This window comes from Condylostylus longicornis, unplaced genomic scaffold (assembly GCF_029603195.1).
Source record: "Condylostylus longicornis isolate FDR11 unplaced genomic scaffold, ASM2960319v2 ptg000098l, whole genome shotgun sequence".
NCBI lineage: Eukaryota > Metazoa > Arthropoda > Insecta > Diptera > Dolichopodidae > Condylostylus > Condylostylus longicornis.
Window position 1 is genome coordinate 2,367,556 of NW_026578066.1, and position 14,825 is coordinate 2,382,380.

The 14,825-nt window shown below is 24.9% G+C and overlaps 2 protein-coding genes across 2 annotated transcripts; one reads left to right on the forward strand and one right to left on the reverse strand.

Moving 5' to 3' along the window:
- Positions 1–605: 605 nt before the first annotated feature.
- Positions 606–2,213, forward strand: LOC129613959 (cell cycle checkpoint control protein RAD9A). The gene is made up of 3 exons (XM_055528308.1): positions 606–762; positions 830–1,108; positions 1,178–2,213. The coding sequence occupies exons 1-3, from the start codon at positions 669–671 to the stop codon at positions 2,089–2,091; spliced, it is 1,287 nt and encodes a 428-aa protein (XP_055384283.1). The 5' UTR covers positions 606–668; the 3' UTR covers positions 2,092–2,213.
- LOC129613960 (lipoyl synthase, mitochondrial) lies at positions 2,133–3,737 on the reverse strand. The gene is made up of 5 exons (XM_055528309.1): positions 3,601–3,737; positions 3,176–3,532; positions 2,926–3,082; positions 2,812–2,869; positions 2,133–2,756 (listed from the first exon to the last, which is right to left on the reverse strand). Exons 1-5 carry the CDS (start codon positions 3,637–3,639, stop codon positions 2,246–2,248), a joined length of 1,122 nt encoding a protein of 373 aa, XP_055384284.1. The 5' UTR covers positions 3,640–3,737; the 3' UTR covers positions 2,133–2,245.
- Between the last annotated feature and the right edge of the window lie 11,088 nt (positions 3,738–14,825).

A 14,825-nucleotide genomic window follows, 5' to 3' on the forward strand; every position in this document is an offset into this window, starting at 1 on the left:
TAAATTATTAGTTTTTGTACGTCCCTGTTCTTATTTTAAGTGTTTCTTCAAACCTTTTATAGTTTCTCTACTAGACGCCAGGCAATGATACAAAAACGCTATTGTAAGTCGAAATTCTGCAGACAAAACTGTAGAAATTTTAGAATTACTTATATTCCTTCTCAAAAAATAATTCTCAGAAGTCACAAAGCCTTATGCATTCAAATATATAATCAATTCCAGTTTTAACAAAAAAATTCACCACAAACATCTTGAACAAATAAATAAAAAATCCGGCGCGTTTTGAATAAGCAAAAGAATATTTTGAATACTTTTCAATATAACCCTAGTCTTTAACATTAATATTTATAAAGTTTTCTCAAGTTTTTTTAACAAAATAAAATTTTGAAAAACTTTCATATGCAGACATACCTAATATTTGAAAAAAAATAAATCATTAAAATTGAAATTGACAATCAACCAGTAGCCAATCATAGAAGTACCAAATAAAAAAATAGGTGTACTTGTACTAGCTTCATTTATTTATAAAACTATGAAAATGTCATTTTAACCTCTCATAATAGACATAAAATGTCATATAATAGACATTTATGCAGCACCACGAACGTTTCTTTTGTTTACTTCGGTGTTTTTAAAAAAGGTTACTTAGAATTTTGAAAAATATAAAAATGATATGTGTTTTACCAGGGAATAATGCAAGAATATTTGCGAAAGCAATTAATACAGTCGCGAAATTTGGGGATTTATATTTTGAGCCCGAAGGTAATCTAATATGAAACCAGAAAATGACTTCATTTAAATAAATTCACAATGTAAACAAATCTTTCAGCTGATGGACTATCGTTGAAATCAATTAATTATACAAAATCTGCTTATATTACATTTAAATTTTTGGATAGCTTTTTCTCTGATTATGAATATGAAAATTTAAGTCAAAATATCTTTGATGGGAAGTGTAAAGTATCAATCAAAACATTTTTAGGAATTTTCAAAAATATGAAACAAGTTGACCAATGCAAAATATCAATTGATTCGGAAGCCGAAAAGTTAATAATAGAATTTAATTGCAAGCTAGATACCAAAAAGAAATATATAGTTTCTATATTGGGTGATTCTATACTATTACTTTTATATTATAATTCACATTAATATCAGCATTGTATTTAATAAATTTTAGATGTCGAAGTGCTTCAACCGGGTAGTATTGGAAACATTGACAAGCGAAATAGAATCTGTGGGTCAACGAAAATATTTTCTGATATTTCGAACAATTTTCAAATGCAAGAAGATGAAATAACTATGGTAGCTGAATCTAATCGTTTGATAGTTAAAAATTACATAGATGGTCAGGTAATTGATCCAAAATTTATGAGATCACAATTAAAGCTGAAAGGAGAAGAATTTGATGTTTATTCCATTAAAAAGGAGTGTTCTATAACTTATTGTTTAAGAGAATTTAGAGCTTTACTTCATTTCGCAGAATCTTTAAATATTGATATTTCAGTGTTTTTCGAAGAAGCTGGAATGCCTGTTGTTTTCAAAATTGCAAATTTATCAGTGTTTGAAGCTACACTGTTTATGTCTACTTTATCACCCGATGATATATCGATGATAGATGAGGATGTGAACAAATCAAACACAAGAAATATATCTCTAAAAGAAAATAACGTGAATAACAAGTCGCAAAACCAAAATGAAAATTTACGAAAAAAATCATTAACAGACACTGTTAGTTTAGATGATGAAAATGATATTACTGATGATATCTTAATGGACATAGATTTAGAAAGTACAATAAAAAATCATTCTCAAAAAGAACAAAACAGTGCTAGAAATGACACATCAAAAAATGACGCTGCAAGGAATCAAAAATCGACAAGAGTCAGTAATTTTCCTCCACCTGTGACTTTAAACATAAGTGATGATGATTCTGTCACTTTTATCGATACTGAAATTCAAGAAGATTGTATTCCTGCGTCCCCGCCTAGTAAAAAACTCAAGAAATTATTTAGAAGATGTTTCGAACCAACATACTTACCGTCAGATTCCGACACAGTTTTGGCTGTAGATTCTGACCCAGAATGTTTTTGATGTATTCTTTCAGGGATTAACAACTAATAATGCTATTTTTATTGTTATGGATATTGTTTAATAGATATATATTTAATGTATATAAATCATGCATTTAAATTTATACACATACAAAAGATTCAATTATGTATTTAACATCTAAAAATTTTCCTAATTATTGTTTATTTTGTTGACGACCCTTTAAAATGCTCGTTATAAAAAATTCTCCAGCTTTATATGAACTTCTTACTAATGGACCACTAGCAGTGTATAAAAATCCAAGTTCGTTACCTCTTTTTTCCCAATGCTTGAATTTTTCTGGGGTTACGTACTCCACCACTTTTAAATGTCTCTTTGTTGGTTGCATATATTGCCCTAATGTAAGACAATCGACTTCTATTTCTCTTAAATCTTTCATTGTTTGTTCGACTTCTTTGTCAGTTTCACCCAAACCAAGCATTAGAGAGGTTTTCGTTATTAAGTTTGGGTTAACGCTCTTAGCTTCTTTTAAAACTTTTAATGTTTGCCTATATTGGGCACGTCGATCTCTTACAAATGGAGTTAATTTTTCAACAGTTTCAATATTATGGGCATAAACATCCAAGCCACATGTTGCAATAGTTCGAACACAGTTTTCGTCTCCTCTAAAGTCAGGTACTAAACATTCAACAAATATATTCGGATTTCTATAATTAAATTTAATAGATGTTATTAAAGCTAACTATGTTTAAATCAGTTCACCTTTTCTTAATTTCTTTAACTGTTTCAGCTATGTGCGATGCACCGCCATCCTTTAAATCTACATAAAACAAAAAACGTAAAAAATATATTTAAAATTTGTTCATCTAGTTATACCATCTCTATCGACTGATGTCAATACAATGTAATCTAATCCCCAAGATGCAATCGCTGTAGCAGTTTTTACAGGTTCTGTTGGATCAAGTGGTGGAGGATTTCGCGCAGTTTTAACTGAGCAAAACCGACAACCCCTTGTACAAGTATCACCCATTAACTATAAATGGGAAACAAGTAAATATCAAAATTTAGCCAGCTTTTAAAATATTTGCATGTATTTTTCCCAAAATATTGACTAAATCAAACTAACCATAATTGTTGCAGTTTGCGTACCATGTTCTCCACCACCCCAACATTCTCCAATATTTGGACATCTGGCTTCTTCACAAACTGTTGCCAACTTTAGCTCCTTTAATTGTGCCTTGATTTTACTGAAATTCTTTCCTTTTGGTATTTCAGTTTTCAACCATGGAGGTAAGGGTAAACGATCATTTTCCCCCTTTTCCCTTTTTAGTTTTCCTTCATATTCTTTATTCCATTCTTCAGTTCCATAGTCTGGATTTTGAACAAAATCCTGAAAACTTGGACCTTTCGATAATCTTTCTCGAATTTCTTCTATTCGTTTTACTGTGGTGCTTGTGTGTTGACATTTTATTCCAGATCTTATCTTTTTTAAAATACATTATAAAATAATAAGCAAGAATTAACTAATGGTATTTATTAAGTAATTCTCACATTAACAATTGTTTTAATTGGTGAAATATTACGAATCATAATTAAAATTTAAAAAAATATATTCCTGAATCTTTTTTTTGGTTTTCCGTTATCACAAAGATTTCATAATTCGTCAAAAAAAATTATTTTATTTTCGTAAAACGATAAGGAAACAACTGACAGTTACAGTGACATTAATAGTCTGACAGTTTTTTTAATTCGGAGATAGGAAGAGAAAATAAAAAACTATTGTTTATAATTGATACCCTAAATGTAAACGAGTTATTTTGTTGCACTTTTTAAACTGGGCCACGTTTTTAATTTTTAATTTCCTAGTACAGCAAATTTGAGCAAGTTCACATGATGGATAAATATGTGAATAAAGAAATGACAACTAATTTATAATAGACAAATATTAGAAAATAACTAAAAAATATAACAAAAATTTGGAAGTAACTTTGTAAAATTTTAATTCTTCACAATAAGCTGCTTTTCCATATTTTACTATAGATTCTCGGCCTCATGACTTAGATCAAAGTGTAGAAGGTTGATAACTTTCATATATGAAGTAGGAAACACGCCAACCACAATCATAATATAGAATAGATATGTACTTGTTTTTTACAACGCAAAAAAAATTTTTAAAATGAAATCGTTCGTCAACCGCAAATAGATATCAGGGAGCAATAAATGAAGACAATAATTTAGCTTTTGCATTGTGGACATATTTAACAACTTGTGTTGGTTAATAATGTTTTTGAAGGCATGTATAAATTTTATTGTATTTAAAAAACTACATATGTATATGAAAATCATTAACGGAATAAATTACATTGACAATAAATTAATTACCGCTGTAGCTCCAATGAAAACTGAATTGCGAAAAGCGTATGTAAGTCATGCTACATAATCATAATATGTAGAACATTTTAGTAAATAGATACAAACATGTACATATGTAAACTGTACATGTAAACAATGCTAAACAGGCAAAGCCAAATATCCTACATAATTTCTTTTAAATGGAGTTAAAACAATTCGTAGACCTGTATGTACATATGTATGTACTTCAACATAAATAAACATACATATGTATTTACATATGTTCAGAATAATCAACATTATATTGCTATATCTATAACAGTCTTAAGAAATATGTACATACATATGTACATATCCATACATACATATTTGTATGCATATATACACATATATAAAAATCATCGCAGTAGTTCATTCATTAAAAATCTCTTTTTATTCATTTCGCTTGGTTTTGTTTATTTGCTTTGCTGTCAACAAAAAAAAAAGTTTGGAGTTCTACGAAATTCAGCGGGATCATAATTTTTTCTTATAATTTGATATATATGTATGTGCATATATATATATATGTATATATATTTGTACAAACATATGCATATATGTATATATATTAATATTTTGATATTCTACGAAATTCAGCGGGATCATGAATTTTATTTCAAATTATTTTTGTATAAATACTAAACACAACTTTAAACGAAATTAAAATGAGCAGAAGTTATTTCCTATTAAATATTTTCTAGTATTGTGTATGTTTGTGTACTAAAATGTATGAACTACATAAATGTTATAGCCGGTCGTGGGAGCAAAAGCAAATAACAGAAAAATATGAAGAACACAAACTAAAACAATCGTTTGAATCGCATAAAATTATTATACCCGTACGAACGTATGTTCGAAGGGTATACTAAATTTGCCTTACCGTTTGTAACGCTAAGAAATAACGGCGTTAAATATAGACTCAAGTGTATGTTTTTGATCAGCGTCAAATTCTGAGTTGATTTAGCTTTGTCTGTCCGTCCGTCCGTCTGTCCGAACGATAACTCAAAAACTAATTGAGCTGAGTTCACCAAATTTTCACAAATGATTTATTGTAGTAAATTCCAGAACCCTATTTAAATTGGACATGATCGGGGTACCGGTTCGGGTAGCTGCCATACAACTTCAAAATTTATTTGGCTATATCTCAGAAACTATAAAAGTTGTGGTATTGAAATTTTACACAAACGAATATATTAGTAGGGCCAATATGTCTCATAAAAGTCGTTGAAATTACTTGACTCCTTTTGGTACCTGCCATACAACTTCAAAAATTTTTTGACTATATTTCAGAAACTATAAAAGCTATGGTATTGAAATTTCACACAAACGAATATATTAGTAGGGCCAATGTGTCTCATAAAAGTCGTTGAAATTACTTGGCTCCTTCTGGTACCTGCCATACAACTTCAATAGTAGTTTGGCACAACCAGTATTTTGAAAAACACATAGTACTGAAATTTTGCATAAATTAATATGGTAATACGGCAACTTAAAGTCATAGTCTGCCCCATAGTTAGTTATGGCACATTAGTTATTCGCAAATAGGATAACAAATTCGTACGGGTATCACATAATTTTATTATAGTATTACTAAAAGAACAGTAATGAAATTCTGTAAAACATGGAAACCAATATGTCAAACACATATGTTTTTAATAGTCTCTATTATTGCATATTTTCCAAAAATCTGGTTGTTTGCACTATCACAATATGCAAAAAGTACGCATTTATATACATATTTTCATTAATTTATTTGTTGACCACAAGTTACTTTATTTTAATTTCCACAACACAGCATTTATATAAAATCATATATACATATGTACATATTTGTGTACATATCCATATACAAGCCTAGGAATCAGCTAATAACAGCAGTGATTTATTTAAAATCCAAAGGTCTTTTCATTCCATATTGCATCCAGTTTTTTTATCTGTTTCAGTTTAGAAATAAATTTGGTTTGTTGCTAAAAAAATGGTTGGGGAATATTAAAGCAAAAAAAAGCAATGTTTAAATTTTTTATTTCAGTTAAGTCGATAAAATAAATATATCTTAATCAATAGAGAAATTGCAGATTTAATTATTATTTGAGACCTAAGTATATATAAAAATAAAAATTGATTGCAAATAAACTTTACTGGAACGCAATTTCAATTCATTTATACTATAAAATTTTCGATAAAATTTTTTTGATTAATTAAAATTAAAATAATCTTACTACTTTTACCATAAAAATATGCACATAATTTTTAATCGATTTGATAGAATATCAACCCACATGAAACAAAAAAATTGTCTCATTCATAATATTTAAGGTATTTCTTTGCTGCGTAAAATACGAGTAATAAGTTACAGTGTAGCAAAAAAACGAAAAATTAGTTTGAACTTTTCATTAAAAATAATTAGTAAACTAGTTTGAGTTTTCATTTTATATAACAATATTGTACTTATATACATATGTACATAAATTTATCAATTAGAAATATTTGCAGATACCCGGTAAAAATAAATCACGAATGTAATATTTTCGTTTTACTTTTTTTTTAATATTTTGTAGTTACATAAATTATAGTTTGGTAACTACCAATAGAGTAGTTATTATATCAGTGATGAGTTAACAATACGAATTGTTAACTATTACTTTAAGAGGTCACTTGTCCATTTTCATATAAACTATATTCTCAGTGAATTTTTCAAAATTGCAGACGTGTTATGAAGGATGTAAAAAGATAATCAAAAGTTTAATATTTCTTTCTATTAGAACCAAGATTAGATTACGGCAAAGTGTTAAGGCATAAAAATTAATTCCCTATTTTGAGTACATTATGTATGTATGTATTCATTTTAATAACCATTTGGAGCTTCGAAAGTTACAAATCTCAATTCGGTATATTTATAATATTTTTAAGATGCACCTCTTGAATTACAATGAAATTTCGATATATCATAAAATTTATAAAAGTGAAATCAAAATTTTCCTATTGAAATTCAAAATTGAATTGCACAAATTTTAATACAAATAGATTGTATCCAACTAGAAATGGACATGAGTGGACAATCACCCATAAGTACATAAAATTAATGAAACACTGTTTGGTTTTATTGGTTTGGTTTAACAGTAATAGACACTTCAAATCAATTTTTCGTTTTGAAATTACCGCTTGATTGTAAGATCGTTGCCTTCAAATCTAAGAAACTAAACTATTGCATCAATTTAAATCCAATCGCGTTAACCAAAAATTTCAATTACTTTGTAAAAAATTACAAACGGTTTGATTGCTTAATTGCATGCGATCGTATATTTAGTTGCATCTGGGCTCGTTTGAATATAAACCAAGGGAATACAAATAAGCAATCAAACAGTGTAAAACAAAAAATTGCATGTCTGACTAAGCATAGGAAGTTTTCGATCATAAAGTTTTTATTACTTGAAGTTGAGGCTGGGTAGTCACTTTGCCCGTCACTGAATATCCACCTACATAATATTTTTTATATCAAATCTTTTATTGTATATTTAGAAATATTTTCGTACATATTTGTATGTGCATGTAAGCATATTATGTGCAAACAGAAACTTTTTTTTTCAAGATTACTTTTTTTTCACTTTATTAATTTATGGAAAAATAAAAACAAAAAAAAAAAATATCACGCCTCTATAGTAATTTGTAGCAAAAATATTGTAAAATATCGATTGAATAATATCTATTTTTCATTCATCTAAACCAAAAAAGCTTTAAATGTGAGTAGGTGGATATTTTTATATATGTATGGACTCAAGTTGTCAATCTATACCTATTTACGTATGTACGTACATACACATTTATTTTTACTTTAAATAATATATGCACATAATTTTGTTTTTGTAAGTGGGTTTTTGTTGTTGTTATTATTTTATATTTATATGATGTTATTTTTGGTGTTTTACATTTTATTCTACTTTATAAATAATACTATATTATGTAAATATAAATATATGTACATATATGTATGTATTTATAGCTTCTAGCAAGTAAGTTACCTATATAAGTACTCGTGTACATTAAGTTTAAATAATATGTATACCTATAACATTTTATGTATTTGCGTATACTTTTGTATATAATGCCAATAAGTCGGGGAAAAGTTGATTATAGTGTGGGTATTTATATGGAAATTTATATAAAGCCGTTATGTATATATACATATGTTTATATATATACATTACTTTCATGTAACATCCGTTGTAGAGAAAAATATAAATAAAATGAGCAAAATCTAAAAATCATTTTTGAATTTTTTACCAATTTGCAGCTTACATACGTACATATTATGTACACAATACATACACTATACACAACATTACTTATAACTAAAGTAAATTATTTAATTTTCGTAAAAATAAGCATATATATACATAATATACATACATACGTACATATATATTGATGTAAATATGTAAGTATAATGCGATTCAATACAATATTGATATGTAAATACATAAATAAATTACATTTTACAAAAACAAAAAAAAAAAAAGAGAAAAAAATTAAAATTCCTCACCCACATTTTGCGCGCGCCCTTGTAAATCTTTTTGAATTTCAAACCAGTATGTATAGGTATGTATGTATATGCAAATATATTTGTGTACTGGCAAAAAATTATGAATGAAATGTAAATAAGAAATTATGTGTGTATATATACAAACGAGGGTATGAAACATATCTATATGCAAGTAAAGTTATTATTCTTATATACTCACTTATATTGTTTTATAATAAAATCGCACACACGCGTACATATTTATGTAGCAAAATATATGTGCACTGAATAAATACATAAATAAATATATTTTGTATAACTTGTTTTATTTATATATATATACATATATAAATATATATTTGGTTTTAATTTTTTTTTACCAACACTTAAAAACAACTTAGCAAGGTCATTTAATTCAGGAAAAATAAAAGTAAATATACAAAATATATAGAAATGTCTATGTATACATACATATATGCATGTAACTATATAATATAAGTAAAAATATGAAAAAAAAGCAAAAAAAAACCTGATTATCAAATCAACTACAAATAAAAGAAAAAACCAAAATCCAGAATTGCGCTATAAAAATTTTAAAAATTAAATATAAATTTTTACATTTCGGTACTGTGTACAGTTATTTCTTAACGTAATTATACCTACATAGGTATGTAAATATGCTGCCCTCTGCTCATTTATACGTATAGATTTAGAGATTATATACATACGTACGTATGTAAATTACACGGAATCAGTATGTAAGTATGTATAAATGTAAGTATATTAATATTTACTTATAATAGGTAAATATATACTTCTGTTTGTAATACATATGTACGTACGAGTACATATATATGTATGTACATATAACAAAGTTAATTAAAAATCTAATATCTGTAAATTTATTAATTAAAATATACATAGTATGTACATTTATGGTATGTAAGATGAATATATGTATGTTATATATTGATTTAGTTACACCATAATAATTACATATGTAGGTCTGAAAATTTTGATTTTGCAAACAGCTATCACTTCTCCGTCATAATATTAAAAAGGTAATTTTCTCGTAAGAAACTTTACCATTTGTAAGTTAGAAAGACTGCAAAATACTGTATTATACAACGAACTTATATATATATATATACAAATATATTTATATATTATATATTATTTAAATATAAGGGTAGAAACTAACATCTTTTTAATGTACATGCATATACATAAAATACCTAAATTTTAAATAATAGTTATAATATTTATGTGTAAAGCAAGAATATTCAAAATTTCCAAAATAGTAAATACACAGTCGAACCCGTATATAATCACTTCGCATCACTTTGTATATAATTTATACAATGTCATCAGTTATGAGCATAAGCAAAGATTTTTATAAACATACATAAATTATTTATTACATGTAGATTTACCTTTTCTTCTTTTATTGCTTTAAAATTATTTTTCAACTAGAATTTTCAAAATCTTGCATATAATTGGACAAATGTTGGAGTACACATTTTGTTTTATATGAAGGTCGTCATTTATATTCTAAAATGTTGGTATGTATGTGAACTTAAAGAAACATTCTCCATAACGTTTATTGAAAACTAGCTAACCCGTCGAGAATTTCTGTAATTTAAAAAAAAGGAAATTGGAAATTTCTGAGGGTACAAAAAATAAAATTCAAATATGGAACATAATGAATAATAAGATATTACAGTTCTAACTTAGGTCTTAATATAAAGCAGTTTTGATAAATCTAAACTGCAAATCTGCAAAAGCAGCATATTCCAAAAACACAATCGTACTTAAAATTTTGAAGTATAGAATAAAGTTGAATAGAAAAATGTTGGATATTGAATAATTATTAAAGTATGTTACAAATAGGGTATGCAAAAGTAAAATATTCAGTTTCTGAAAATTTGTAAGTATGTTTAAAAAGACTTGTCAGATTTAATTTAGAAGTTTCTTGATTTAAATCTAAATTTATAAAGAATTTATAATTTTTGCATCTTTAATTTTTTTTTAAATTCTAGCACCTTTAATTTTAATCATAATATCTAATACATTTAATTAATTAATAAAATCATTAATAAATACAATTTATTTAAAATATTTTTTTATTAATATAAAAATTATGTATGAGTATATGCATTTAATTTACCTGTACACCTGTATACATAAATATGTATACATATATTTCGTTTAAATATTTGTACGCATAAGTTTATTTGATCAAGGTATTTTATGTCATATATATAATATATACATTTATATGTATATATACATAGATATTATATTATAATTTAAAACTTTTTATGTATACCGTCTTGACTCTTGACGAATTTTCAAGTTCATGACTAATATTTTACTTTTCATTTAAATTTTTTTTTTCATATTTTTATTTTAATTGTTCTTTTTATTTTTAATGTGTATAATAAGTATTTATGATAAATAAAAATATGCATATTACATATATGCATTTATATATGCATGTATGTATATAATGTATGCCTTTTAAATATAAAAAGAGATAGAAGGAAAAGATGTAGGTATTTTTAATATTTTATATAATGCAGAATGCAACACATGCAATGGTCTAATTTTTTATTTTGCTTGTTGTTCACTCTTTTGCATCCTATTCTTTAATATATGTATATGTATGTATAATTATTTTTTATAGAAAAATAGATGAAATTGCAGAAATATATGTAAATATGTACGTATGCACAAATAATGCACATGCTGCAACTACAGAAATTTTTATGCTATTTTTTTTTTGCATAATATCGATTCTCGAACTGGAGAAAAACCAAAATAGCTATATATATAATAATGTATATATATAATAAGTATGGAATGTTAGTTATCATTAAATGTAGGTAAATGAATCGACAAGTACATGCTTTATTTCATAGTGTCTATGTATGTACATATGTACATTTAGTATGTAAAAGCAAAAATATCAAGAATAGTAAATTTAAATTATATATACATACATATACATATATTATGTAAGTTATGTTATATGTATAGAAATTAAATAATTTTATACTTCAATTTTTAGTCTTTTTATAAGAAAAATTATAATAGAAAGTTTAACAGAAAAATTTAAAAATACTGTAAAATTTAAATGAAAAATATTTTATAATAATTAAATATAAAAAAAATTATTCAAATAATTTTAAAAAAATAATAAGAAATTAAGAAAAAATTTGATTTTCTATAAATCGGAATTTATTTATTGCTTAATATTAGAGTACGCATTGTACCCAAGTATAATTCGAATGTATAACGTTTCTATAGGGTACATACACACATATGTGTGTCTAAATTGAATTTTGAAGAATTTATTTAAGAAAATAGGTAATATAGGTAAATAATATAAAAAGTAATTGTTTTTTTTTTTAAATATTTTTTACTACTTATGTGTTATAAAATTTTTATGAAGAACAAAAAAGAAACAAAAATATCTGGGGTAATGTATAAAATATTGATGCACAATAATAATATATAATGTATGTATATATGTATATTTAATTACACATATGAATGTGTGTATGTACTTTTTATATGCTACTGCACATATTTGTATTTTATAGCAATGACCTTGATTGCAATATCAAGGTTACAAAAAAAAAAAAGTTATTTTTTTTTTCTCATTTTTATGTTGGAAAAAAAAATTGTTCAGTTATATTGTAGAAAAATGTGTATATGAAACATTTATATAGTAAAAAAAAATAAAAGTTATGTAAATACATACATACATATATACATTTATTTAAATATACTAAAAATAATGCATATAAGTATGAATGCATGTACCTAGCCATATAATTATATACGCGTATAAACATTCATTTGTATAACACATATATTGGCTATACTGTATATGTAGTTTTAAACATGCTATTAGGTAAATTTATTATCTTCTATATTGTAATTTATTTGTAATCAATTAAAATTGTTCCAAATTATATGTATTCTTAGTTCTACTATAAATAAAAGGACTCATTTTTATTTTTACAAATTTTTAAGAAAAATATTTTATTTTGTATTAAATTCTGCATTTTTTGCAGTTTTTGGTACATTTTTTTTTCCAAATTTTGTTCCAGTAATTTCAAATTTTGAGAAGGAGTGGGATTTTCTAGAAAATTATTTTTTATGTATATACGTTTGGAAAATATTTAACATTTGATTTAATTTTCAATTAAGGTGAAATAATTTATTTGTCGCTTTCGATTTCAAGTAGAACTCAGTTTTGTCAAAATCGACCAATCAATGAACCATCAGGAGAGAATGAAATCCAAAAGACAAGTTGAGCGAATTTCTTTTTTTTTACTAAAATTTATTTTACACTGCTTTAACAAAAATAGTATATAATTGCAGTAGTGCATTACAGTATATAATCTAAACTGATAGTATTAAGTTTCAATTTTATTAAGTTACAATTTTTATAAGTTCATTATTTTTGCCAAGCTTTATAAATTGTATGAAATATTACAATTCTCACAAATATGGTAGTAGTGTAATTATAGAAACACTCTTGTTTCTTCTTTTGCTTGAATTAGCAAAATCCACTGTCGATAGATGAATTGTGATATTTCATAGAAAGCCTAAATTTATCTTCCTCTCATATTTTGTTAAACACGTATTATAAATAAACACAAAACCCTGAACTATCTCATTTTTAATATACGAAATACATAATATATAAATAAATTTCAGTTAAAATATAAGTACAACTCGATTAGAACAGATTACAGATATTTGAACAGATTTCCAATGTTATACATATACGAGTATTGTGTTTGAATAAAGCAAAGTTATATACATTTTCTATACCGGACTAGAAACAAATTGTTGGTAAACTATAAAAACTGATTTTTCTTTAACATTTATAATTTCAAATTAATAAATTTTTATAATTATAGTGAACGTTAAGCTTTAACATATTACTGATAAAGAAATAATTATATTTTTAATATTTTTATTTTAAAAACAAAATTGTTTATTTATTTGTGTGCTAATCAATTTTTGCAAATAGTAATTATTATTTATTGTCTATCAAATAAGTTTTCCTGCATATATTTTTATAGTTTGCGGAAAAAAATTTTTTTACTGTTAATTATAATAATCAAATATTACGTTAATTATATATAGATAAGAATATGTTAATTAAATTATTTATTTGTATATAAATTTCATTATGTACATATAGGTATACATAAACAAATAATTTGTTGTCATAAATCGAAGGTTTTCAAAAGTTTTATAAAATATGATTTTTTAAATAGACATATTAAAATTAATTGATTTATTTTTCGTAGAATTGAAATAGTTCATATTATTATAAATATTATGAGGTGGCGAGATAACGAGACTCGATTTAAAATTAAAAAAATAAATAAAAATAAAATTTTTTCATACAATTCCCATACAATTATTTTGTTTTCATATTATTTTACCCTGATTATACTACAGAGCCTATAAGATCCAATATGGAAAATAATTTTTAATATAAGAGTGATATATATAAATATAGGAATATATATATATATATATATATATATATTGATATATAGACTGTATATTATAGTACAACCTTTTGGTATAAGTACAACAAAACTCCTCTTACACGTCTCTATAAACATATATAAATAAATTGTGTATATATATCGTGCATATAAATATATACTATTATTATATTTATCATAAATTGGATATATTTATATATGTATACATATATAAGAATTTTCCATTTATTTAATATACATACAATATAATGTGTATCAAATAAATGGGAATATAAATATATATGTATGTATGATTGTATATTCGTAAATACATTCAGTATATTGTT